The sequence below is a fragment of the Phocoena sinus genome, chromosome 1 (assembly GCF_008692025.1).
Source record: "Phocoena sinus isolate mPhoSin1 chromosome 1, mPhoSin1.pri, whole genome shotgun sequence".
NCBI classification, from domain to species: Eukaryota; Metazoa; Chordata; class Mammalia; order Artiodactyla; family Phocoenidae; genus Phocoena; species Phocoena sinus.
Window position 1 is genome coordinate 151,959,880 of NC_045763.1, and position 27,949 is coordinate 151,987,828.

At 52.7% G+C, this 27,949-nt stretch overlaps 1 protein-coding gene across 3 annotated transcripts; it reads right to left on the reverse strand.

Annotated features, from left to right (window-relative positions):
• Positions 1-419: 419 nt before the first annotated feature.
• On the reverse strand, positions 420-27,749 carry MFSD4A (major facilitator superfamily domain containing 4A). 3 transcript variants are annotated; one of them, XM_032621731.1, is made up of 10 exons: positions 27,455-27,749; positions 17,693-17,891; positions 16,771-17,022; positions 13,559-13,721; positions 12,998-13,113; positions 11,756-11,929; positions 8,655-8,802; positions 5,232-5,302; positions 3,813-3,933; positions 420-2,665 (listed from the first exon to the last, which is right to left on the reverse strand). In XM_032621731.1, the coding sequence occupies exons 1-10, from the start codon at positions 27,682-27,684 to the stop codon at positions 2,610-2,612; spliced, it is 1,530 nt and encodes a 509-aa protein (XP_032477622.1). In that variant the 5' UTR covers positions 27,685-27,749; the 3' UTR covers positions 420-2,609. The 3 variants fall into 3 exon arrangements, with proteins under 3 accessions (XP_032477622.1, XP_032477626.1, XP_032477615.1); XM_032621735.1 differs by lacking the exon at positions 16,771-17,022; XM_032621724.1 differs by lacking the exon at positions 420-2,665 and having other exon boundaries at positions 2,694-3,933.
• Between the last annotated feature and the right edge of the window lie 200 nt (positions 27,750-27,949).

Consider the following 27,949-nt stretch of genomic DNA (forward strand, 5'->3'; position numbering starts at 1 on the left):
TGAGTACATGAATTCTCTAAAAGACTTTTTATGTCACTGTGAATCTGGTATACTTCTAGATTCTGGTATACTGATGGGTTAGATTCCCACATCCAAGTGGCAGAAGGAAATCTGGGAACAGGGTGATTCCACAGCACTCTTGAGATGTCAACACCCTTCAAAGAAGATCAGGAAAAAAGCCTACTTTCTCTGTAACTGATATTGAAGTGTGGTATAAAACCTACCCGCTTCCCCTTATTCTGATCATATGTAAGAGGGAACAGTGGTTCTCAGTCCTCCCTCAGAGTCTTGTTTCTTCTACAGTATCAGCCATGGGAACCTACAGTATGAGAGAGACCTGTCTTTGGGGAACATTTGGTCATTTGTTTCTGAGCTTTTATAAAAGGATCGACTGTCCTTCATAATGGACAACATGCTTATTAAATTTAAAATATTTTATTTTAGGAAAGGTACTCTTAGATTTGTTTCAATCTTGTTTTCTATATTCACAGATTAATCATGATCACCTTAGATATAGCTATTGATTCTTCTTTCTAAATCTGTACAAAAAGGATGTTTTCTTGAAAAAAACCACAAGAAAAATATAGCTGCTTTCTTTTTCCCCAGGTCAGTCACTCACTGGTTAGATTGCACAAGTAACTCTGGCTGCCATCTAATACTTTTAAGTATTTACAGGCACAGTTAAAACTATACCCCCAGACCACCAGCTTTCAAAAGAATTTGGATCTGTTTGATTTACAATAAATATGTACCAAACATATGAACAGTTTCTAAGCTGCTAACGAGGAGGTTTTAAAAGTAAAAATTGCTAACAGTTATTAAGCAAATTTCTATGTCAGGCATATGACAATTGCTTTACACAAATTCACTTAATTCTTTCAGAATTCCTTTGAGGTAGGGTAAGGTTCTTTTAGAAATATCACTTTAAAGATACAAAAAAAGCAAGGCTGGAAGAGCCTCAGTGATCTGCCCAGGGCCAGCCACATAGCTACAAGGTGAGGCCAGGGCTTGAACCAGGTCTCTCTCTATAGCCAGATTCTCACTGTGACACCATGTTGACGGCAGATGGAGCTGGCTAACATGACAGTGCCGACGGTTCCAGGATAAGCCTTTGGTGTGGGGCATGTGAACTGCTCCACTTGGACAGGTTACTGAGAAGCACGATCCACTTATTTTATATTTATACATGTACATTTGTATTTACACAGAGAAAGTGCTGGTAAACTAACACACAAACAGCCACTGTAATAGCCATTTCACTACTTACAGAAGTCTCAGCACTCTTAACCGCTCCAAGTTGGCTGAGTTTGCATTCTGTCTCTGTATTACTACAGGATTTGATCTGGACAGGAGCTGATACTCCTTGACAGACACTGCTTTCAGTATACTGCACAGCTCGAATTGGCCAGTCGTCCAGCTTTATGTTAAAGAAAATTCTGACGTGATATAAAGAGTTTTTTTCCCTATAGAAGATGTAAAGTTTAAATTAGATATTTTTGAGAAATTCTTCATGCTGTTTCTATACCTTTTATAAGCCATTCAATGTCAGTAAGAAAAGCAGAAACTCTATCCCATTCTCCCAGACAACTTCTGGACCAATTAGCATTGATGATTAGCAGTGGTATGCTGGTAAGTGTTTATCAAGTGGCTCTCCAAGGGGACAATAAAGCCATGATTTGTAGCTTTTGCCAACTTCTGTGGTGTAAATACTCCCACCATGGCTGATCTCAAGCCACTAACATATTATCACTGAAAGTGGAGTTGGAAAGACACACACGGAAGCATACCTTTATATTTCTATCCTGCAGGCACAATAAATAACTTCAAGAGCATAGGTATAAAGAAGTGAGGAAGTGATGAGTTTTGAGTAGTCATAGTTAAATTACATTAAAAAAAAAGGTAATAAGTTTCTCTAATTTAATTTTAAATAATGGCTGGGTTTAACAACCAGCTCTCAAAATGAATACTTAACAATTGGCCTTTATAAGCTGGTATGAGCTAGCCCAGCATACCACTGAAGTGCCCCAAAGGTAGCAAGATTCAACTTTTCCTTTCGATGTTTTAGATTACAGACGAACTATTGACAGCAGCAGCAGGAGTTGGAGGGCCTTCGGACTATAATAAGTAAAAGCACATAAATCCTTTGAGCATGCCAGGGAATAACTTGGGATTTGTTTTGATTAATTTAAAGTCTATCTACATATAGCAATGATCATCGCTCTTTATAATTTCAACTTATTTTTTCAAACTTCAACCAAGAGTGATCTTCAAACCCAGGGTGTGGTCCATGAAGGAGGCGGCCAGTGGAGTGAAGCATCTAGCTGTCTTCTTCCTTCCCAGCTGGGTATCCTAGCCCGCTCTTACCAAAAGTCTGAGCCAGGGAAGAGGAGAGTAACTTGAATAGCCAGGTAAACATCTAATGATTTGCCCAGGGAGGACCCAGGTACCAGAACTCAATTTAATTTCTTCTACCCAACCAAGTATTAGAGAAGATTGGAACCAAGGCGTCGAGGGGTTGCCTCCGCTGCCACCCCAGCTTTCTTCAGCCCTTTGACCTGAGCTGGTGCGCAAGAGGCTGGAAGTCTTCGCCAGCCTCCTTCATCTCACTTTTACCTCTGGTAGCACTCCAGGCTTTCCATTCCAAGTGCTTTGTCCTGGGTAGGAACTACAAGAGAAAAAGCAGGTCGCATGTTTGAGCAGTTCTGATTAACTAGCCCTTATTCATCCCGACAGCTTACTTTTTGTGTCTCTGCCATTCAACGGCTCACATTAGGAAGCCGAGTGAAAAGCCAGACCTACTAGTTCTGGCAGACTAGTCGGTGGAGACAGTTTGCTGAGACTAGTGTCTAGGGCTTGGGGAATATATTTTTTTTTTTTTTTTGGTCTCCCGTGGACAGGGAACTCATGAAGTCTTACTCATTGGATATTCATCAGAGCTTTCTTGAACGGTGGCCTAACTGAAGGCCCTGTGCCGAGTGCTGGACTGAACAACTCTGGTACCTGCCACCTCAGGCACAAGGATGTAGTGTGTGCTGACTGGGGGGCCCACACTGATGTTTAAAGGGAGTGTATGATCACCTACTGAGAGACAGGACCATGGATGCCTGACCCTTCAGTCTTTTTGTGATTGGTATTTTACTTTCTATGAAGAGGATAAGGTTTCTGCCTGGGCAGCTTCTCTTAAGAACTGGCTGTGTGCACAGCTGGTTCAGTTGCTGGGACTTTGAGAGCTCTGGGCGGAAAGGCAGGTGAGAGCTCAGGGTTATGAAAACAGCTTTGGGACTCCCCCTGCCTGGGGTCTCCAGGAGCGAGACTATTCTTAGGAGGTGTCTCTGCCCTGAAGGAGCTTTTCTTTGCCACTTGGCCTGAAGGACTTCTTTTTGAAAAAAAGAGATTTGGACTCGAGTCAAGTCCCAAACTGCAAAGAAATGGCCAATTAGGCTGCTGGGCCGAGTTCCAGCTAAGGAGGCAGGCTCTGCCTCTCAGTGCTCAGCACAGGCTGGAATGCGATTCTTGGCCCATGGTCCCCTGGTCTGGTGGGATGCAGGAAGCCAGTTCACAGACCATGCCCCTCTCCTGATGGAGAAACCATGAGTCAGCCTATCCCGTTCCCTCTTGCCCTGAGAGCCCAGCACAGACAATCGCAGGGCAAAGCAGGAAGAGGGGAAAAGGAAGCTGTAGAAAAATAAACATTTCCTTGCATTTTACTTGGAACAGAACATCATTTGTGGCGTGCTAAGATCCACAGCATCTCTCATGTGCCCCCCTGCTCTGTTTTCCTCCTCTTGTGTAGAAACAGATTCTTTCCTTACCTGATGAGAGTCCAGGGTGCATCCTGTGGAAAAACAGGAGCAAGATATAGAAGGTAAAAGCCAAGCCACCAAAGATCACGCCACAGACCAGGAAACTATAGCTGCCCCGAGCCTGGAATATCTGCCAAAGGGGAAAACACAGAGAAACAGGCCATCAAAACCTCACATAAAGATGTATTGGAGGAAGCAGCCTTCTCGGGCCTCAGCAGGTTTTTCAGTCAAGTTCTGGCCCAGCATGCTAACAGACAGAAACACTGGTAGGAGGGACATCTTGGCCTTGTTTCAAGGTTATGTTTCTGGAGGTGGCAGAAATCCTGCTGTATGGCAGAGGTTGGACCCAGTGACCCCTGCAGTCCCTTTCGGCTCTGTGTCCTGGAACCTTTGAAAATCTCCGTATCTTCCTTAAAACTCCAATCATATTAGCTGTTTCTATACCCTCAAGCCCTGAATAGAACTCTGCAGAGGAGAGAGGTATATCTACATATCCTTTTATTATGATGTGTGTGTGTGTGTTGTGTGTGTGTGTGTATCCTTTTATTATGCAAATTTAAAACATATACTCAAGTGGCATATGGAATTCCCATGGACCCATCACCAACTTTAGTAATTAGTATGTTTCCTCTGTACCCCTCTGTACCCCTTCTTCCCTGCACTAGATTACACTGAAACAAATGACATCACGTCATTTCAATGCAGAGGGTAGCGTAAGATGTAGCTCTTCCTCCTGTCCAGCAGGACAAAAGGGAAGGAGAATTGAGTAGTGATTAGGGGGATTTTGGAGACCGAAAGACGTAAGTATGGACGTCATCTCTGTTGGTTATTACAGGTGTGACTGAAGGCAAGTTGCTTAATTTCTCTGAGTTTCAGTATCCTCCTTTGTAAAAGGAAGCATGACAATATCTTCATTACTGTCTTCCATAAAAAGTAGGTGGATTTTTTTTTTCCTGATGAACAAATGAAACGTGGGTATGTTTGAAGAGAACTGGGTGAGTTGGGCCCTTGATCAGGGCAGGAGTCGGGCAGGAAAGCTGGGCCCTTTGTAGGGTGGCCAGAGGCGAGGAGAGGTGGGGCAGGGAGCGGTGGATTGAGAGGGATGGAAAGGAACTCCGCCTGCAGCCCAAACCCATCCCAGGCTGACAGCTAAACATTCCCACGGGGCCCTCTGGCCCTGCTCCCAGACATGGCTTGTGTTTGCTTTGGACAATACCTAGCATCCCTTTACATCTCCAGGTCCCACATTTGGAGGCTCAGCTTTCAAGGGTGGCTCGGAAACGGAAACAGGTGACGGAGACAGAGTGGGGCTCCCACTTGCTGTGTGGGAGGCTCAGGGAAGGGACAGACGGGGGCTGGCCACATCTTCTCACCTGCCTGGAGGGGCGCTCCCTGATTACTCCCCCCACCCCGAGTTTCCCCACATACCGAACCAACCAGCATCTGGAGGGCCATCTCACCAACGCCTGCCCCTGTTACCAGCACCGTGGTCGCACAGCCTAACCAAAAGAGAAGGATCTGGCTTAGTAATAGCAAGTTAAGGAGACGGAAGTCGGCTGGCATAATCCAGGTTGTTTCCGGGAAGCCTCTGGAAAGTGGTACAGCTGCCTAAGAGGACTACTTTGGATCCCTGAGATTTCTCAGACTTTAGCTCTGAACATTGCTTAGGTCCTACTTGTCATTATATCCCTTCCTTGTTCTGAAACCTTCAATTGCTCACGACTGTCTCCAGTATAAACTCCAGGTTGCTTAGCCTGGCATTCAGGGCCCTTCCCAATCGGAATGCCAACTACCTTTCCAGAAAGATTTCCTGACCTCCTCTGCCAGGCAGGCTAGTGTCCTCACTGCCCTGGCATCGTGCTGACCAGCCACACCTCTGGTCAATCTGGCAACATGGCACAGACCTTCGGAGCCCAAGCTTCAGAGTCAGACTTGGGTTCCAAGCCCGCTACATCACCTACTAGCATGGGACCTTAGGCAAGTCCTTCCCATTCTCTAGGCCCTGGTTTCCTTCGGTAAAATGGGCATGACAACGCCTCTTTCGCAGGGTTGCTGTGTGGATAACTGATGCAAGACACGTGAGTGCTCAGCAGAGCGCTGGCCAGTTCCCTGCTTAAACCCTTCAACGCTGCCATCAGGATCAGGTCCAAATGCTTTAATGTGGTTTGCAGGGCCCTCTATAATCTGCCCCCGTTGAGAGCTCAGACTGCCACAGTATATGCTCACAATCTACCCTCCACTCAGGAGAAACTCTCTTCCGTTTCCTGACCCTGCACACATTCTCACCGCCAGCTTCTCATATATGCCTTCACCCCCTCCTGAACATTCCTCCTCTTCCTCTTTGTCTGGAAAACTCCTGTTCATCTTTTAAGTTGAGCTTTCCATCATAATCTTCTCCCCCCAGCCCCCGTCCTTGAACCTGGATTAGCTCCTCCTCTGTGCTCCCTCAGCCCCCTGTACTCTACTCTCACGTGTGCCTCCCACCTGTTTACCAGGCAGCCTCCCTCTACGGGCTGGAAGCCCATGAGAGAGGATGTGCCTTGAATTTTAGTTCAGTGGCATATACCACTGCTTAATATTAGCACAGTGGCCAACGTACGGTAGACATTTAGTGTTGTTTGAATCAGAGATCGCCATTGTCTCCGCTGTCCTTCAAGTTCCTCACTTACGTTTATACCTGTCTCTGTGCCTTTGCTCTCACCCTGTTCACTAACCCCCACCCCATCCTTCCCCAGAATGCCTTTCCTTTTTCCTCTGACTTTCCAAACCCTGGGGCAGTTCACGTTCCCTCCCCTCCATGAAGCTATCTCTAGATTCAACACTGGTCAGCAGTACCCACTGTCTATTCCACTCATACGTTCAAAAACCTTTCAGTACCTGCTGTGCATCAGGTACTGTGCTAAACACTGAGGGTACTCAGATGAATAATAAGAGTTAACGTATATACTGAGCACCTGACGCTGCTAAGTCGAGCTTTACATTTCCTCTAGTGCACAAAACAATCCTCACAGGAAGGTATTTGCATCCCAATTTTGCACATAAGAAAACTGAGGCTCAGAAAGGGGAAGGAAATTGACCTGCACAAGGTCACAAAGCCAGAAGGTCTGGAGACAGGACTGACCTTCAGATCTGCTGATGACCTCAAAGCCCATGCTCTTGCCCTTGTCCCTTGCTGGTGCATTCAGGGAGCGTGTTGTCAAGGAGAGGACGCAGATAATATAGGTAGAAAAGCCTTGAGGTGGGACAAACACGAGAGGCAGGTACAAAGGAGGGGGGCACACCTTCCCAGTGGGGTCAGAGAAGCTTCCCAGAGGGGGTGGAAGGGGAGGGACTTGAACAGGCAGATGAGAAGGTGGGACAGAAGAGAGAGGGGATTCCAGGCAGAGGGTTCGCTTTGTGCCAAAGTGTGGAGATACAGAATGGGTTTTGTGCCATCAGGGAACAGCACATAATTCACCATGGCTAGAATGCCGGCTCTGAGGGGAAGCAGGGAGGGAGAAGGCTGGAGAAAGGAAAAGCGCTCCACAGAAGATGTGAAGGCTGTGAGCAGCTCTGTGTTTCCAAGCAATCCCTCTGGAGCTGTGTAGAGGACGGCCCAGTAAGTGTTCCTCACCCTGGCTACACGTTACCATCACTCAGCAGCTCTGGACCAGTTACATCAGACTTCGTGGAGATGAAGCCCAGGCACTGGGCTTTGTTACAAAGGCTCCAGGTGATTTTAATGTGGAACCAGCAGTGAGAACCACTGATGGAGGCAAATCTGAAGGCCAGGAGACAAGCCAAGACCTGCCAAGGCAGGGATGGGAGTGATTAGAAATTACGAAAAGCTGGGCACCCTTAACTAATCCAAACAGGTTGAGTGGTTGAACTAAGGCGGGGATGGTGAGAAAAGAAGAGGACGGATCTGAGTGATCATTTGCAGCAGAACCAACCAACATAACATCCTTCTTCTGAAACTCTAACATTTGTTAATCACTGCAACCTCTGTGGGACATACTATGTGACAGGTGATACCAACATTACTTCATTACTTCCTTTACTCATTTGAAGTTTGGGCATCATCCTTTGATTTCAAGGACCCAGGTCTCAGGAGCAACTCAGCGGATGAGCGGGACGTAGCTCTCATTGCTCTGACCCTGCCTGGCGCCCCCCCCGCAACCCCCTACACCAACGGCCCCCACTTCTGCTCTAGAGAAATCACTCATCTTTAGTGCTGGTTTTCCAACACTCTAGGGCACCTCTGATTACTTCTGAGGGTAACGTTAAATGTTCAAAACAATTATTTTTAATTAACTTTGCTATACGCCCTTGGGAGGCTACGGAAAGGGAAGGAGACTAGTTGAGGGAATCAGAGGTTTCCGACATCAAGGAAGCTAGGCACAACTCTCAATCAGGTGTGGAGTCATCGTTCCCCTGTTTCGAACGACACCCACCGCCACAACAAAACACAGAGGTCCTTTACTGATGTTATAAAACCCCTTTCCTATGCTATAGTTTTTCCTGTGCAACTTTGCTTTTCTTTGAACTTATTTCCAGCACGTGGGTGTTACACAAGATGCCAGCTGTGGGTCTGTAGACACCGCTACGGGCGGGGGGGGGGGGGGGGGGGGGGGGGGAAGAAAATGGGAAAGAGATGCTTACTGTTTCTCTGTGGTCTGAAATCACATGATGGGGGGGCACGTGGGCCAGAACAAGCCTGTTGCCCCCAGAGTCAGGAGGGGAGCCTTCACTTCTGTGAGGAGGTGGGGCAGGGACCCTGTAGCTGGAAGACCCCAGGAAGAGGGGCTTGCGGGGAGGAAGCAGCGCCCGGCCCGAGGGAGTGCCTCTTCGCTCTTGGGCGCGCCGGCTCACCTTTGTACTGCAGGATGTCCTCAGTGTAGGCCAGCATGCTGGGAAAGGTGCTGCTGAGGAACAGGCCCAGACTGGCTGTTCCCACGAACAGGAAGACGACGTTGTAGGAGAAAACAAGAAGCACCAGGAACGTCACCACCACGCCGACCTGTCATGGCGGAGACGAAGGCGATGAGAAATTGGGGAAAAGCTGGCTGGTCATGGAGAAAGGAAAACCAGCAGTCCGCCTGCAGACTTGAAAAGTTCCTCTCCAGCCGCAGGGGCAGCGCTGTGTGACCCGTGCGCTCCCCTGTGGAATATGCGGGAACTGCACCTTCCCCAGTTGGTGTCGGCCAAGGAAACCCTGAGAATAGGAGAAAGGGGGGAGGGGAGCCCAGCCAGACATCTCGCAAACAGCCTACCGCGCATGCCTTAGAGACGCTTAGCTCCTACTCCGCTCTGACCTTACAAACAAAGCTTTGAAGCGTCGCCCGGAAAATCTCTAGACTTGGGAAGTTTTAAAAACACCTAACTCTTTTATGTTAGCCTGCATGACAGAAGACTGAGGATGCCAAGGGCGAATTAGCAACTGCCAACCAACTCTGCTCCCACTCGGCGTGGCCGCCTCCTCAGTCGGTGGCGCACACTGGCTGTCAGCCTGCTTCTCACCTCCCTACCAGACCCTCATCCTCACCTCTGCACCGGGACACACACGTTCCCTCTCCCCTGCCCATCTTCTTCCCTAGCCAACTGTAAGCTCCTTAAAGGCAGAGACCTCATGCTGTAGAACTCGGCACCCCAGCCGTTCCCCGCAGGGCCCCCCCACCCACGTGTGTACTCATTAACCAGTAAGTGGTCGTTGAGATCCAGGAGAACATCAAGAGCAGAGTGACCCTTAATTTTAAAATGAGCGGAATCTGGGAAGAAGTTGCAGTGAATTTGAGACATGGCAGCTGCAGCATCTGGGAGCTTGCTCAGGGCTGTTCAGCTGTGGTCCCAACAGGCTGCCCACGAAAAGTACCTGAAAAGCTTTAAAACAATTCAGACACCCAGGTTCCCCTCCACGCTTCCCCCTGCTCCCCGAATCAGAATCTCTGGGGTAGGGGCCCAGGAATCTGTATATTCCAAAAGCACCTCCAGTGGGTCTCATGTATGTGGGAATCACTTGCTCTAGGATAGTGTTTTCCCAAACTTGCTTGATGACACGAACCCCCTAGAGTGTTTGTTGAATATAGAGATTGCGAGCCCCCTCCTCTGGACATTCTGATTCACCCAGTCTGAGCTGGACCCAGAAATCTGACTTTCCTTTTTAAAAACCAGCACCCCGGGTGAGTTTATCATCAGTGCCTAACTCATGTGGACGCTTCAGACTTCCTTTTCTCACCAACCCAGAGTCATGCCCACTGTCTCCTCTCCAAGCAGCTGGCCTCGTGTGCTAGAGAGTCTGGCCACCAGCAGCCCCTGTACCCTCACTCTTCTCCACCTCACGGACCTCAGGAGTCTTTCTGCCTGCATCACGTCACCATCACCCCAGCTCCACAGAACAGGGGCCCTCTTCTTACTAAGCTTAGCCTTTCCTTCGCCTCTGTCCTTCGACTCCGTCCCCTCTCCCCTGGCCTTCTTCATTCACTTACTCTCTGACGTGCTATCCTCACAGGCCTCCGCCTTACAGGCTTCCTGCCTTTCTCCTCTGCCTACAAACACGCTCATACCACCTGACTCCTGTCAAACAAAACTCCCTTCATAGATATATTTGCAATTCTCACACCTCCACTTCCTTCTTACCCTCAACCTCTTTTTTTTTTTTTTTTTTGGCTTCCACTGTGCGGCTTGCGGGATCCTAGTTCCCAGCCCACCAGGGATCGAACCCACCAGGGATCAAACCCATGCCCCCTGCAGTAGAATCACGGAGTCCTAACCACTGCACTGCCAGGGAATTCCCACCCTCAACCTCCTGAGTTTGGCTTCTACCCCCCTCCCCCCACCTCCCATCTACATTGAACAGAAATTTCTTTCTTGAAAGTCATCAACCAGCACAAGGCCAAATCCAAGGGCCTTTCTTGGGGCTCATGATCTTTGACATCTGTAGCCTCTACATATTTCCGAACCTTCTCTCCACTAGAAACTCAACTCAAGGAAGTACTTTCCGACAGTGGATTGGACTTCCTGGAAAGGTGGTGAGTTTCCAGTCACTCGGGGGTGTTTAGACAGACTGTGGACCCTTTGGAAGGGATATTACAGAGGTGATTCAACCCCTGGTCAGAGGTTGGGCTAGACACCCTTACAGGAATCTGTAATCTGGACCTCTTTGTCATAGATGGTGGCATGGACACACATGAGGGTAAAAGTCTTAACCCACTTCTCAGGCCCAGACCTCCTGCCTCCGGAGAAGACCAGTTCCTTGAAGGCCATCCTATATGCCAGTCTGGCTACTTAAGAATCATCTGGGAGGGCTTCCCTGGTGGCACAGTGGTTGAGAGTCCGCCTGCCGATGCAGGGGACGCGGGTTCGTGTCCCGGTCCGGGAAGATCCCACATGCCGCGGAGTGACTGGGCCCGTGAGCCATGGCCGCTGAGCCTGCGCGTCCGGAGCCTGTGCTCCGCAACGGGAGAGGCCACAGCAGTGAAAGGCCCACGTACCACAAAAAAAAAAAAAAAAAAAAAGAATCATCTGGGAGAGCTGCAAGATGTAAATTCCCAGGCCCCAGCCCAGAGATGGTGATTCTGAAGGCCACTGGCCATAGGGCTCTGACCAGCTGGGCACCAAGGTGAACAAGGGAGGATCAAGGCCAGCACCTGCTTCTCTCTACTCCTTGCAGGCTGTCAGCTGGGATCTGCTCCAGACACAGCACTGATCGTCTCCTACAGCCCCTTTCTTCCATGGGTGCAAAATCAGAGGCCCACAGAGGGGAAAGGACTTTTCCAAGATCGCACGGATAGGCTCCACGCCTTGGATTTCCATCCCTTCCGCACCAGCATCTCTCTCCTCTCCTCTCCTCCCTCTACTTCTACATTTCTCACCTGCTGACAGAGTCCACTTCCGAACAAATGTCCTGGGGCAGTACCAGGGCCAGGAGTGAAGGGTTCTTCTGGGTCTCCAAAAAGTGAAAGGAGGCCACTTACCACATTGACGAAAACCATGGTAGCTGGCTTCACTCTTGAGGAGATGGGAATGGAGATGAGCCGACCCAGAGTGATGAAGCCCCAGAAGAGGCTGGGGAGGTAACCGGCCACCTTGTGTCCCACAGACAGCGGTTTCTCTACTGCATAGCTGTACACAAAGGCGGAGTATGCCCCCTGTGGGGAGACAGGTCCTGCTGAGCACACCTGCAGCGTACCCCCGCAGAGGAGGCCTAGCTGGGGCAGGTGTGGTGTGGGCTGGCAGGGACTGGTCCTGCTGCTGGAGGCTTAGGGGTGGGCTTGGAGCTGAGACCACGCGGCACACACAGGCCTGAGCTGAGAGTGGAACCTGGGCACCACAGCTTACGGACGGTGCCTGCAGGAGCTAGGGGATCCAGGAAGGTGTCTCTGGGTCCCCACGGGAGTCCCGAAGGGTCTGGTCAGGGAGGCTCTGCTCCCCCCTTCAACCAGAGCAGAGTTCCACTACATGCCTTATTTATGAGGATTCCACAGAAGGTTTTTTGTTGAAGGAAGGGTGCTGCAGCTGAAAAAAAGGTGTGTATAGGCATCTCATTTTACAGATGAGAGGGCAGAGGGAAGTGAATTGCCCAAGGTCACACTGAGAGTTGGAAGTCAACCAGTACCGTCACGAGTACTTTCCACCAGGTCATCTAAGTTTTTAGGGCCTTTTCTTTGGAGAGTCCCTCATATGGCAACCAGTTAATCAATCAGCCATTCAAAACTGTCCTAATCCTTAGAGATTTCTGGAGAAAGGCACTAAACAGTAACAGAGGTCACTAGTGGACTGAATAGCTGGGCCCAGATCCCACCTGTAGTTTGTTTACCACGTGGCTTGAGAAGCCCAGGCTTCGAATGTATTCCAGGAAGCAGAGTGCCCTAGAGTTTATATGGCATGACCTCTACCTGGGGGAAGAGGGCACTGCCCCTTTAAAAAATGTGGGGAGCCTACACTCAGTAACAAACCAGAGGCCCCTATCCACAGAGTTCATGAAAATAAAAACAACTGAATGAGACAGGAGACTACAGTTCCAAGGGGCTGTATTCAATTCTGGAGAGACTCTCCCCTGGGACTTGTGCTTGGTTTAAATTTTGGGGCCCACTGTAGTACAGGTGAGGTCTCTAGGAAACCTTGACATTCCTCCTTTCTCTTACCATCCCCAGACTTGAGGCTCAGGGGGCGCAAGGGGGTGCCCAATAAGGGACACCGTCTGAGGGCAGGCTCACCGTCAAGCCGTCGGTCATGAACAGGACCAGGGCGGCTGTGATGTGGATGGCGAAGAAAGAAGAAGGGACTCCTTTGAAGTTCTTCCTCTGGCAGCAGCGGAACAGGTCCTCGTGCCCTGGATGACATACGAGAAGAGCAGGGACAGGTCTCAGCTCCTGCTCCCTTCCTCTGCGCACCCAGGGACGGTGGCCGGCGGTCAGGAGAGCCCTGGCAGAGGGGAGACCACTTACTGCCTCCCACCTTCTCCAGCTTCCAACTGTCTATTAGGAACAGCCCCTGTCCATCTCACGGTGCTGTTGGAAGCAAGGCTCAGAGAGGTCAGGTAACTCGCCCAGGGTCACACAGGAGGGGTTAGGCAGAATGCAGGCTGGAGCCAGAAGTCTGCCTTCCTCATCCTCTTGGCCAGTTTGTTCCATCTCCTGCCTCCCGAGACCAGCAGTGCCAAGGGTTCATCCCCAACCATTCTCACCTGTGATCTACATTCTCCCTCTGGGTGGGAGGGCTTACCAGGGAAGCCTCGGTATGGGGCCGTGAGCCTGAGAGTTCATTAGAGCCCCCACCTGGGTGAAACTTAGGGGGCAGCGAGGAAGTGTCTTCCTTCTCAGGAGGCTGCGTCTCCAGGGTGAGCTCATCTGCAGACAGGAGTAGGGGCCTCCTCTGAGGGCAGCAGGTCAGCAGCCGCTCTTTGGACAGCAGACACAGCACAGCCATGGGCACCGGGAGCTGGGGGTGGGCAGAGGGTCAGGAGAGCCCTGTTGCCGTTAGGGTCCCCATTTCCCATGCCTGGCCTGCTGCATGCACCTCCACGTGGCTGTGTGGCAAATGTCTGCACAGTCCTGGGAGAAGACAGCTCTTTTCCCAGGGTGCCCACCTGGGAAATGCAGCCAGGTGCAATTACACCTGGGCAGGCTTGGTGTGATTGCTGCCCAACTTTAACCACAGTCATTTCCCTGAAAAGACAGGTACTCGTCACATGCAAAGCTTGGACTCACACCGGGCCTCTGCTGGCACAGGAGGTGCTAAACTCCTTTCTAATACCCTTGTCCCGAGCAGGGCTGGAGCAGGGCCCCTCACACTCATTCATGCTGGCAGAGCATGTGATGCTTTACAAAGAAGTTTGGCTTTTGTTCATCACAGTTCTGTAAAACGTGCTGGGGGGAAATCATTAACCCCATTTTCCAGGTGGGGCAACTGAGGCTCAGAGTTATTACTTAGTCAAAACTGTTACAACTGGAGGAGACCTGAGAGCATGAGTGCCGGTCACACAGCTGACTTGAGGCAGCGCTAGACTGGCGCCCGGGCAACCTGATTCCGACCAGTGCCATCTCCATGTCAGGGGCTGTTCTGGGGGATGTTATACCTTAGGAAGAAGGTACAGAGGCTATCCTTAGGGAAAACAGAGACAGGGACTCCTCCGGATTGAAAAATGCATGCTGTGAGCAACACACGCGCAGAGCCCAGTGTCATGTTCACTGATATTTATGTTAAGCCGCTTCAGTTTTATGAACTCCCCAGAGTAATGGGAAACGTCTCCTATTCCTGAGGTTGCATGGGGAAGCCTTCACCACCTCCCTCAGGTGCCTTGCCTGTGTCTAACCACCCTCGCTGCCAGGGAGCTCTTCATCAAGTCTAACCTCTGCCCTTCCTGCTGCAACTTCATCCCGGCTCCTTTTGCTTCAGAAAGAGAGGAAGCCCAGGGAACTGCGGAAGTGTCCCAGGGACTAATGGGCTTCTCTGGGCTCGCAGGCGAAGCTGGCCTGGTAGACGGACATCAGGGGGCTGCCAGCCCCTGCCTAGTGCTGCCCTGGGGAAGCCTCCCCGTCGCCCGGAGGAAGGCTGGCCCGCATAGACATTTTCCCAAGTCACCTGAATGCCACCCCTGTGCTGACACCTCCCTGTGGGCACCTTGGGAGCCTCCCTCCACTTATAAATAAGTCAGACACACCCCAGCAGCATTAGAGCCATAAATCTGGTCTGAATGGACAGGACAGCCCCTGCCCTCAGGAGTCCTGGGTCTGATGAGGGAGGTGAAGCCCTCCCTCCAGTCTGATGGGAGAAACAGGAAACCCACTCGAAGAGGCCTGTGGTAGCAGAATGCCTGGGGGAAGGCCAAGGGGAAACAGCTGTAAAAGAGGTGTGCTCACGCAGGTTGGGCTCTCCAGGGAGGTGGGTGGTGGGAAGGACTTCACAGAGGATTGGCTGACGTCGCTGGCCGGAACACACCAGATCTTTATAAGAAGCCCATTCAGGGAAGGTGGGCTCTACCTTAAAAGTCAGAGAATGCCAGGTGGGCTGGCCTGTGTGAATGTGTTTGCCCACATGCATGCACAGCCCATTCTCTTCTGGGGTGGGCTGTTTATCTTCAGACACAAACCAATGGAAAAAGTCCGGAAATCCTGCAGCAAACAAAGTGCCTCCAGTCTGCACCTCATGCGGCAAGAGAAAACAGACCTCACGCTTAAGCTGCCTGGACCTTCCGGCTTCCTGGTCCCAGAGTCTCAGCCTTGACATTGTACGGACAGTGCTCTTTGCCTTCGTAGGTCCCCTGTGGAGGGCACAGGCCCAAAGCCGCATTGTTTCCAAAACAATGATGGGCATGGGCAGAAAGGAAAAGGAGCAGAGGGAGAGGGGTATGTCTTTCAGAGCCCCCAGTGAAGAATCTCATACAGGGAAAGTTACAAAAGAGAAGGGAAAATGAGCAGTGACTATAGGGCAGCTGTTAGGGGATTGTGCTGGGGGTCAGGGTTCCAGCCTGGCCAAGCCTCTTACTGGCCCCTCATCAGGCCCTTGAGTCAGTGATGGTATGACACCCCTGCCCTGCTGTTTAAGTGAGACTGAGCGCCCTCAAAGGCCTCTTTCGATGCTATGTGTATAGCGTCACTCTGAGGCCCAGACTGCCTGCCTCAGGAGGGGTAGGTAACAAGTCTGCCTAGAGCAAAGACAGACTCCAAGTTTGGAGTGACAAACCATGTGGCACCTCCATCCCATAGCCAGGTGGATGGCCACCTGGGATACTCCTCACCCCAGTGCGCGCTGCTGGTGTTCACGACCGTTCTTCCCAAGCTGGGGGGGAGCTGGTGGGGAGCGTGTCCCAGCTCTCCATCTGGCCCCAGCCTGGGCTAACTTGGGCCGCAGGGCACCAGGGGAGGTTTCCAGCCAGAGACCAGAGTCAGTCCTGACTTAGCAGGGGAGGATGAGAGCTGGGGTGCAGAGGGCCTTGGTATCTGACCCAGACACAGTGACGTGGTCCCCCTGTTCTGCTCCCACCAGGGCAGCCTTGGCAGGCAGGGTCCCTTGGAGGTCATCTTGTCTATCCTCCAGCCTCCACAGGGGACCACCTCACAGCAGGCACAGAAGAATCCCACCAGTGATTGAGGACCCTGGAGAAGAGCCTGGTATGTCCTGCAGTGCTGTGTCCCAGGGTCTACACCATCTGGCCTTGGAGGAAAAGAGCTGGTTCCCCAGGGAACCTCTGATGACTTGGAAGTTGACCCTGATCTCATTGCACTAAACCTGCTCACTGTTTCATCTCCCTTGAGAATCACAATCCCAGGATGTCACAACTGAAGGACATTAGAGGTGATCTCCTGCAACCCCCTGTGTTCAGATGAATCCCCGGGGGTCAGTTCTCCCCTCTTCTTGCCTTCCTGAAGGCATATCTCAGCCCTAGTACGTTTCTCAGAAACAGAAGAATCTGTACTGGGAGCTGGTATGGACTGGTATGGGTGACTGTCCACTAGTCCCCACCCAGCCCTGCCCCAGTGGCACTCACATTGATCAGGGCCATGATCCAGAAGGCATAGGACACGCGGGCCCCTGCCCCGTCCTGTGGGGTCAGCGTCTGGTTGGACCAAGGCTGGGCCCCAGTATGGTGGTGGGCCAGGACACTGGAGGCGTGGAGCAGGTGGCCGCCGGAGGTGGCGTTGGCTGTTCTATTGGTAGGCAAGCAGTTGGCCTCAGACAGAAAGGGGTCAGCGATAAGGGGGCTCAGCAGTGCACCAAAGCCCACAAAGAAATGGAGAACCTGGGAGGGGAAGAGAATCGGGGTGGGTGGAGGCATGGCTCAGGCTTTGCCTGCCCCCCACCTTGTGTCCCATCTGGGGAGCCCCTGCCTGGGAGGGGGCCCAGTAGGGTGGGAGGCAAGAGAGGTGAGGAATGAAGCTCCTGTCACCACCTTCCTGCCTGGGATAACTTGGTGACAGTGGCCAACCCCTCCCTCTCTCTTCTTTCCCAAAGCTTAACCACCAGCTGGGGGCTGTTCCCAAGTTAGCATCCACCAGTTAACACCCTAAAGGGAAGGGGGCTTAATAAAGGGAAGGGCTGGACTGGAATCCTGGGTAACTGGGAGAAGGAAGGAAGAAGAAACACAGGGAGAGGAGGAGATGAGAGAAAATACCAAGTCCTTCCATCATGCCCTTTCCAACTTACAAAGAACCTTTTCTCATTAGCACTTAGATTCCTCTGACCACCTGCAGGCCAGGATCATCACTCCATTTTAAAGACGAAGAGACCTGAGTCCAGAGATAACGGCCCAGTATGGTCCAGCTGGAAACGGTCACACCGAACTCGACCCTGCTACTCTTTCTGGGTCACTGTCCTGGTCTCGGGGAGGAGATGCCTGGCCCGGGGGAGAGGGCTGAGGGAGCTCCCCTGTGCCCTGCCCGCCCCCAGCCCCACGCCTGCTGGGGGCTCACCTGGAGGAAGACCGCCGAGTCCTTCTGGTAGATCCTCACCAGCTGCATGTTGGCCACGGTGTCGATGCAGCCCATGGCCAGGCCCGCCAGCGCCATGACTGAGGCCAGCACCTTCACGTCTCGGCAGAAGGGGATGGCGGCGAACACCAGGGAGATGGCCAGAGAAGAGGTGAAGAGGGCCCATAACGACTGGGCCAGGCTGCAGTAGTGGAGGGTGTAGTCAGTGGAGGGGGGCCGGAGCCCTTCGAAGGAAGACCCCCCCCCACCCTGTCCTCCACTCACCGGGTGGCCCCCGCGGAAGCCGAGATGCTTCCCCCCGCCTCTGGTCCAAGGGCAAAGGGAGCTGTGGCAGAAGCTTTGTCACTTGTTAGCTATGGGTCGTGGGCAAGATGTCTTGAGTCTGCCCAGATAACAATCCCTACCACACGGGGTACCCGTGAGAACTATGTAATGGACACTTCACAAAGTGTAACTGCTAATTTTGGACTTAGAAGTGAATTTGTATCATTTACTTAAACTTTAGATTGTTTACTTATAAACAATCATATGCAAAGACATATCCATCTCTCTCACGGAAGGTGTGAGGGGAATGGCTTTGAGTGCCTCCAGGGAGCCGTGCCACATGCGTGAGCCTGGAGGGGGGCCGGGGAAAGTGGCCGAGCCGGGCTGCACTGCCCTCCCCACACAGGAACGGAACACGCCAAGGCCCTCTGCAGGCACCAGGCCTGAGCTGCCTGAACCAAAGCCCACAGCCGAGGTATTTGGGGAAATTGGTGACCCCTCTATGGGCAGAGCTGTTGGACTCTGTGCCTGGCAAGTGTCCAGAAGGGAGGCCCCACTGAGAGGTGTCTGAGTGGTGACCTTCCCCAGAGGAGCCCACAGCAGCAGACTGAGGGAGTGAATGGATGAGTGAACACATGGGTGGAGGCCTAAGGCTCTGTCCGGTCTCTCGGGTACATTCCGCCCAGTAAGCAGACTCTCGGAGAAAGGAAGGAAGCCTCGTATTTTCTGGGGCCAGTCTGAAAGGCTAACGTGGGGGGAAGGAGAGTGGGCAGCAAGCAGCTTCTGGAAGGGAGGGGTTGTAGAGGAAAGTGTCTCAGATTATGAGAAGGTAGAGAGCCCCAGGTGCCTCCGTCTGGCTGCTGGACCTGGAGCTGTGGAGGTGGGAGTGTTGGTATTTCTGTGACAAGAAGACCTGAGTTTCCAGCTCACCGAGGAAAAGGGAGAGGCCCCAAGAGACCCCCCCCGACTGTCTTTTCCCAGAGGTTCTTGCCTCTGACCCTGTTGGCTCTCAGCTCTTCATCTCACCCCATCTTTGATGAAATTCTTTATCAGAAGGGCTCTGCTGGTAGCAGCAGTTCTTTATTTTCTCATTTTCTTGTTTCCAGGCTGATCTGCTGATTGGAGATTACCAATCAGGACCCCTGTCTGTTCCCAACTCAGAGCTGTGTGTGAGGGGCCAGGGGAGACTCACTTCACCCCGGCCACTGGAAGGAGAACAAGAGGCTCTTGTTGTGGAGAGGGCTGTTCAGGCCCCTCCCAGCACCCCCTTCCCGCTCCCCAAGCATCCCTGCTCTGCCGGCCTCCAGCACCGACAGCCTGGGCTGCTCACCGAGCTTCATGCGTTTCTGCTTCCTGCTACCTGGTGGCCTGTCTCATTGGTCCTGGCACAGAGGCGATGCCCACACCTCTGCAGGCTGCTACAATCGACAGGCCTCTCAGAATAGCTCTCTCTTTCCCCTTCCTTTCCCTGCACAAGGTCGACTAGGCAGCCTCCTAGGTGGCCTGACTTCAGGGATAGCAAGAGGGTCCCCATCTCCCCCTCAAGTGTTCCCCCCACCGAGCTGCTACATGGGCCTGACACTGCCACAACCTCACTCACCACTTCGTGGTAAAGCACCGACACCCCAGGTACAAAAATGCTCTCTTGAAGAATTAATACATTATCATTATTGCCCTGAAAAACCTGGATGACAGTGGTTAACCAGTCCTGTAGCACAGTCCTGAGGGCACGGGACCTGGGATCAGTAAACTGAGATAGGCAAGAGCTGTGGGAAGGTGTGGGAAAAGAAAGGAGAACTAACATTACAGGGTACATGAAAACAACGAACACTTGTTTACAGGGTCCAAGACATTTGGTGTACGTGACAACGCTGTGAGGTAGACCTTGCAATTGTGCCTCGTGTGACCCACGAGTAAACTGAGGCTGAGAAGGGCTAAGAAAGTAGCAGACAGATCCTTGACCCAAACCCAGGGCTTCTGACTTGCTGTTCCCTGTGCCATGCTGCTTTCCCATGGAGTGTGCACGTGTGTGTGTGTGTAAAAAGGCTGATGCTGGGCCACGGACCCAGCCGAGCTGGAGAGCGGAGCAGCCAGGGAGCATGAGGCCAGATTCTTCAGAGCCTTGGTCTTAGGAAGCAATGGCAAACAGCTGTAGCCACTAGAACATGAGTCCCCCAGTGGTCCCTCTGCTGGTGTTATGGGAACTCCAACTGCTTCCGGATAACTGCTGGCTCTGTCGCAAGCTTCCCAAGGCATCTGCTGTATCCTGTTCATTGTGGGACCCCACGTCTGGACTGTGTTTGGCCCTGAGGTGTTTGACCCAGGGTTTCTGGATGTTGCTAGTGAAATGGGAATGCTTGAGAAAGGCCTGTCTCATCACCCCACACAGCATGGCCTGGAGAAAGGGACTAGAGGCTGTTCGGAGGCTGATGTGGGATAGTATGGGGGTGACAGAGAGAGAGAGACAGAGACAGAGACAGAGGTAACGAGATAAAGAATCTAGTGGGCCAAGTTGCCAGGAAGGTGCTGACTGGAACAGCAGGAGGCTCAGGAGACAGGGATGGGGTTTGGGAAGGGCTGGTGGCCAGTGGGCAGCCCTGTCCAGGCCTCTCCTCTCTCCTCTTGATACCCTCTCACCTTGTTATTCCAGAGAAGGACACTTGGTGCCCAAAGGGGGCTCTTTCATTCCCAGGCCCAGTGACAGGCAGGAGGGAGGGATAAAAAGAGAACAGGAGGAAAGGAGAGGCTGGAGGGAGGCTGGCTTGGGAAGTCCCCTCCCTGTGACTCCTGCCAACCCCAGGGCCATGGTTTGACCTTGCAGCCTGCCAGCTGCGTTCCTGGGGTATCGGGCGGGGTGAGAAGGTTGTGGGGGCAGGGGAGATGGAGACTTGTTCCCAGTAAATGGGGACAGCCACACCACAACGAACCCTGGGTTTGGATCCCAGGCTGCCCACCCTCCCCAGTTGTTTCAGCAGGGCTGTGCCTGGTCATTCCGAAAATCAGTCTGAACAAGTTTCTTTAGAATGGTATGTTGTTGCCAAGAAAAAAGGAGTCCTAGACACATCTCAGAGCCAGACTGAAATACACTAATTGTCTTGGTCACTTAACGGTTTGGTCAATGGCCCCTTCCAGGAAAGTGGGTAATTGAAAATTATAGAATAATAATGTCATCGCAGCTTTGGCGGCACGGATGTGGTGGGATTTGTAACCTGAAGACTGGTCCTAGGCCCACCTCTGCCGCTTCCCAGCGGGCAGCTCACGGCAAGCCACTTACACTTAGCCTTTCTGAGCCTCAGGTGCTCTGCTATTAAATCAGGGATACAAGCAGTGCCTGGAGAGGCTGCCTGCAGAGGGAGTGAGATGTTACAGTCGGTCCTCCTGTGCTCACTCACTGGAAGCTTACCCCCTCCCTGCAGGCCCTGGGCTGCCCCAAAGAGCATCATCAGGCCCGGAGAAGTAGGCTCGCTGGGCAGAAAGGGTCAGAGAACCGGAGCCAGCTCCTGCCCGACGCCCCCGCCCCGCCCACTCCTGATGCCAGGCCCTCTGACTACCAGAGTGGTATCGAGGACCAAAGAGTCCTACCCCCCATTCTACAGATCAGGAAGCCGGCCCAGACAGGGAAGAGAGCGAGTAATGCTGAGTGGGGACCCAGGTTCTGACTCCCAATCCAGGAAAAGGCCAGCGCGGTGTCGTGGAACGTCCCTCCCCTGGCCCTGGGTTCTGACGTTAATTCAGGCCAATGACAGGAAGGGCCCCACTCCCCCAAGACAGTCTAGGGAACCCTTCCTCAGGAAGCCTGAGAAACGTCCAGGTTACTTTTTTTTTTTTTTTCATCTTTATTGGAGTATAATTGCTTTACAGTGGTGTGTCAGTTATTAGTAACGGCTCCACACGGAAGGTGCAAACGGGCCAGGGAGAGCAGGGAGCCAGGTGCCTGCCCCGCCAGCTGGCTGTGTGACCTTCAGCACACTGCAGACCTGTCAGCCCCGGTGCTCTGCCTTACCCAGAGGGCACACGTGATCACCTTGTCCTGCCATGGGTGCCTGCTCTGGCCTTCCTGGTTCTGTGATAATTGGAGGGGCTGCTAGGCTCCAAAGCAGGGGAAGGGCTTGAGCAAAACAGTAAGATGTCAGCCAGCTGTCAAGCCCTCCGCTGCCCAGGGGTGGGGAAGAATGCTGCTGAGGGCCAGCCCCATGCCACCGGGGTGAGCGACCCCAGGGCGGCACTCACATGCTCCTCACATTTTTACCTCAGGGGATTCCCCCTGTCCACCCTGGATAATCTCCTTCCCTGAAGGACCAGGGAAAGGGGCAGAATGCAGAACCAGGAGGGGTCAGAGGCATCCCCAGCTCCCCTCCACCCCAAAAGGGCCCGGCAGTCTCCCAAGAGAGGAGCAGGGCCCGGGACAGGAACCAGGGGACAGGACACCCGCTGGGAGTGAGGGCAGGCTGGAGACTGCAGCGCAAGCCAGGGCGAGAGGGAAGGGGTGACAGACTGAGGGAGGGGCAGGTGGAAAGGTTCCCCCTCTAACTGGGTCCCCCCACACTGACACCCCAGCTTGTTTGACACCCTTTGTTAAGGCTGGGGGGACCCAGAAGGAGGAGCAAGGAAGCCTGTCTTTGGGGGGGATCCCTGTTAGACTCAGATCAGGGGAGCACCCTCGCATGACGATGTTCCCTGGCTCAATGGGTGCTGGACCTGCAGGGAGTGCTCCTTACACGCTGGTTGAACTTGCAGTTCCAGTGTCTGCCTGGAACACCTCTCCCCACGTTCTTTGCTTGCATGACTCTCTCCTGTCATTCAGGTGTCAGCTCAGAGAGGCCTTCCCTGACCACTGAGCTCAAGTAACCCCCAGCTCTGTAACTCTCCATCCTTACCCCGCCTTATTTCCTTCATTTCACTAAAATGATTCTCCAGAATGTAGGCTCCATTAGAGTAGGGACCTGTGTCATATTCACCCCCAAAACAGGGTCTGGCTCCAGAGATAATTGTTAAATGACTGAATTAAAGGGTGGGATGAGTTGGTTTTTTTTTGTTTTTTTTGTTTTTTTTTGGGATGAGTTTTTTTAAATTAAAAAAAATGAAATAGAATTTATATACCATGAAATTAATCTATTCAAAGTGTACAACTCAATGGGTTTTTTTTAGTATATTCAGAGTTATGAACTCATCACCACAATTTAGAGAATTTACATCACCCCCAAAAGAAATCCCTTCCCCATTAGCAGTCACTCCCCATTCCTCTCTGCACCCCACTCTCAGCCCTAGGAAACTACTCATCTACTTTCTACCTCTATAGATTTTCCTACTCTGACGTTTCACATAAATGACACCATAACAGTATGTGGTCTTTTGTGAATGGCTTCTTTCACTTAGCATAACATTGTCAAGGTTTACCCATGTTATAGCATGAGTCAGTACTTCATTCGTTTTTATGGCTGAATAATATTCCATTGTGTGGAGAGACCACATTTTGTTTGTCCATCCATCCGTTGATGAACATTTGGTTTGTTTCCACTTTTTGGCTATTATGAATAATGCTGCTATGAACATTTATGTATAAGGTTTTTTTGTTTGTTTTTTGTTTTTGCGGTACGCGGGCCTCTCACCGCTATGGCGTCTCCTATTGCGGAGCACAGGCTCCGGACGCGCAGGCTCAGCGGCCATGGCTCACGGGTCCAGCCACTCCGCGGCATGTGGGATCTTCCCGGACCAGGGCACGAACCCGTGTCCCCTGCACCAGCAGGCGGACTCTCAACCACTGCGCCACCAGGGAAGCCCCTGTATAAGTTTTTGTGTGGACATGTTTTCAGTTCTTTGAGGAATATACCTAGGAGTGAAATTGCTGGGTCAGGTGCTACCTCCCATGAAGAAATGGATTTTTAAGCAAGAACCATGTCTGGTGTCAGACCCCTAGGAGACCTTCAGCCCACGTTTGCTACATGCTGAAAGGTGGACAAGCTGCTGGAGGGAGAGGCAGAGGCTTTCTAGATGGGAGACTAACCAGGGTCTGGCTCAGAGAAGGGAACTGGCTTTTGTATTGTGATCCCAGAACCACAGGGGGCCAGCATCCTGGGGAAGTAGGTCAGATAGTGGCCTGGGGAACACTGCATGGAGATTGGGTTTCATGCAGTGGGCAGGAGAGAGTCAGAGGTGGGCATTGGGAAGGCAGGGCTGCAGGAAATTGAGAAAAAAAGAAAGGTAGAGAAAGACATAGTTAATATAGCAAAGAGAATAACTCAAGCCTTCCTTTAAGAGCTTGTGTGCAGAGGAGAGGCCCAGGTGAGGCTGGGAAAAGGTTGGGGAAACTCTGAAAGCCATTTATCTGCCCTGATGCCTTTGAGATAAAGGGGTTTCCCAACCTGCCCAGGGTGGTTAAACAGGTCCCCTTGAAACCAGGAACAAAACCCTAACCTTTTGTCTAAATACCCCTCCTCTTTCCTACCTGACAAAGCACATATCTATACACCCTGCCAACCAGGTGGCTTTGGGTTTGTCTCTTCTCTGAAAGGCTTTCTGCTCTCGATAAGCAAGGTTTTTCTAAGGAAGGTCTAGTCCACGTTTTTCTGGCCCTAACTGCACCCTTGTCCCTCTTGGCCTGCATGTGGTGGCCTCCTTCAAGATCTCTGTCAATGTCAGAAGAGAGAGAGAGAGCTGGTCCCATCCTGAGTGGAGGGCTCCTGCCCTCCTCTGCACCCCCTCTAACATCGAGGCTCTCTACACCCAGTCCCTCTAATGCATGTCCCTTTGGAGGCATCCAGAAACTCTCCTCAGCCCTGGAACTCAGTCTGGGCCAAGGAGTAGGCAGGACTTGAGCAGGAACCCTAGAGAAAGAGTGCTCCCTTGGCTCTCCTCTGCCTGGTGTGTGTCATCCTGCAATTCTCCCCACTCCCGCGCGACAGCTGGCCCTCCCGTCCCAATTTGTTAAACCAACCCTCCTCCCGCAGTACCAGACTAGCTACACCAGCAGTAATCACGTAAGCTGAAAGCACTAGCAGTGGTATTAGCATTTTAACTTGTGGTGAAGCCCCAAGGAATCAAGCTGTAGAGGCTGGTTTCAGGGCTGGTGGAGGTTCTGTTTGCTTTGGGGGATGGAGGATTGCGATAAGCTGTCCAGCCCTAGCTGGGTGACAACTCCTGTCTACACACAGGCCATCCCTGTGATGTCCCTCTATTTCCACTGAAGTCTACTTTGCTCTTAACCAAGGGAAGAGGTTCTTTAAGACATTTTGTCTTTCGGTGGGAGGACTGAGGTTCAGAATTGAAACCTGAACCACTGATGGGACTACTCCCCCTACTCCACCCTACCCCCACCCCTCAGATCCCAGCCGGAAGCCCCAGAGGCCCATAGTTTCCTTCCCAGGAGTGTCAGCTCAGGAATACCCAGCCCACGAGTACACACAGGGATACTCATGCCATGCCTCTGCCTGGTGAGTATGGGTTATAACTTGTACCCTTCAGAGCTGAAGCTGACGACTACGAAAAAGCAAGAGGGATTTCCAAAGTATCTTTTTCTAGACACAAATGTGCGGGTTCATATCCTCACTAGCTTAATAGCTGTGTGACCTGGGGCAAGTTTCTCAACCTCCTTGTGCTTCAGCTTCCTTACCCACAAAATGGAGACAACAGCAGTACTCTGCAGGGTTGTTGTGAAGGTTAAATGAATTGATACAAGTGAGGTACTAAGTAAGCAGTGCCTGGCATCGCCTAAACACTCCATAAAGCTAGTTATTATGGCTACCGTGATCATTCTTTTCTGTGAGCCAGTTTCCTGAGGCAAGACCCTTTCCACTGCCTGTTCAGAGCCCCTCGTTGAGTAAGGAGCCCTGAGGGAGGCACAAAACAAGCAAGGAAGAGCTGGCCCAGCTTGTTGTGTATCTCTGCTGTTTTTACAAAGCCTGGCGTGCCAACCTGCCATTTAGAATGAGCCTCATTCCCTTTCCTGTTCTTTGCACTACACAGGCTCCTAAAAAGTTCCAGGTAAGGGAGCTTTTGTAAGTCAAAATACTTGAAAACAAAACCAGAAAAATACCCTGACTGATTTCTAATTAAACCTCTAGGCAGAACTAGAAAGGATCTGGAGCTTTTTCTTAAGATTTTCGGAGTCCCCTATGCATGCGATCCTGTACAAAACCCACAGAAACACTATTGTACACAAGGAGACTTGCTTCTCAAGAGGACACCTGGGTCTACACGAGGATTTTGGTAGTGGGGATAATCACTCCCTAACTGATGCTTTGTCAGCTGGGTCGCTTAATGTGGGGTCCATATGTATAGACACCTATGCTCCTCTCCATCAGCTCCAGAAGTGAGGTGGAGGGGGAAACCCACCTCACAGATACCTCTAGCAGTGAGCCAAAGGGCAGAGCCCTTGGTGCAGAATGGCTCCCCAGAGGCTTCAACTGTGGTTTTGTTCCCAGACGCCTGCTCGCTTGAGTCCATGCAGTCCAGGAAACCACCCAGCCAGAAGCCAGGATTAGGGAAACCTCCAGCAGCCTCTGACTTGCAAGTCATCTAGCCCCTGCTTTGGGTCTGCTCTCCCAGTTGCACTAGGAGAGTGAATCCTACTGCCTTTCCAAAGGGCTCCGTGGAGGTGGCCCTGTCGAATTTGAGGCGGGAGATTGAGGCTCTGCAATGGTATCCCAAGGGGCATCTCTGGGGGCCATGCCAGGCAGAGGCCAGGGAGGAGTAACATGGGGTGGGGGAAAGCGGAGGGGGATCCTGGCACCAGAGCTGGAGTGTCACCTCACTAAGCTATGGGTGAGTCACCCTGTGCCTCCCCTACATGAACCCAAGTGCTAAGGTCCTGTTTGTCTCAGAGGCAGAAGGATGCCACCTCCAGGGGCCCATGCAGGAACCCTGGCTCCCTCAGGAGCAGGACCACACAGGACCCACCTGCCCCGTGGCCGCCCAGGGGAAGGGACACCCTGTGTCAGCTGATCTGGAGCTGAGGATCTGAGTGGAGCACACCCCAGGGCACTCTGTCCAGCCGCAGCCAGCTCTGGCACTGGGCACGGCCCCTGAGGTGACACTCCCTCTCCTTCCACCTCACTTCCAATTCCGTCGCCCACCCCCGGCAGCAGGGGCTGCAGACAAGACAAACCTCAGGTCTGCCGTGCAAGAGGGCGACCCTCCCACCTCTGCAAACTGCCTCACCCCTTTCCCTCGGGGTGTGGGCGGGAGAAGAGGGGTGAGAGCTGAGTCTATGCCCTCACAGGGGCGAGCGAAGGCGAATAAACAATCCAGAAGTCACCTTCAGTCTCCAGAGAGAGTTTTGCGGGGAGAGCTGGGGTGGGGGAGGGAGGCAGCCCTCCAGCTAAGGCTGCGCATGGCTAGCGTAGCGGGGAGGGGTGGTCGCTGCCTTCCAGAAGGCAGGGACAACCAGCGGCCCGAGCCCCGCGGGGGCAGAGACGAGCGTGGCGGGAAGGGTCGGAAGGGTCGGGGGGCTGCGGCCCTCGGGCGCGCGGACCGGGCACTCACGTCCTCTTGAAGACGCCCCCGAGGGCGCTGCCCAGCAGGAGGCAGAGCTGCTGCGAGAAGAAGACCCAGGAGATCTGGGGCAGCGAGCTGTGCGTCTGGCAGCGCAGGTCCAGCAGCGTGGGCCCCAGGAAGGCGATGCACAGGCCGAAGCTGAAGAAGACGCTCCAGTAGGTGAGCGTGGGCTGCAGGTTGCGGCGGAGCAGCCCTGACACGCGGACGTCGCAGCCCATGGTCCCGGCTGGCGGCTGCCGATCAGGGCGCGCGCGGTGCCGAGTGCCGCTTCGCCCGCGGGAGAGCCAGCAGGGCTGGGGAGGCCAGGGCCGGGGGAGGGGCGGGGAGGGGCCGCCCGGCGAGGGGCCCCGCCCTCAGGCCCAGGGAGCACCGGGGGCGCCTGGGCCGCCCGTGGGCACCGCGTCCGGGCCAGCGCCTTCCTCGTGCGGTGCCAGGCGCCGGCCTCCCCTCCTTCCTGAACTCACGTTTCCACCCTCCCCCGGC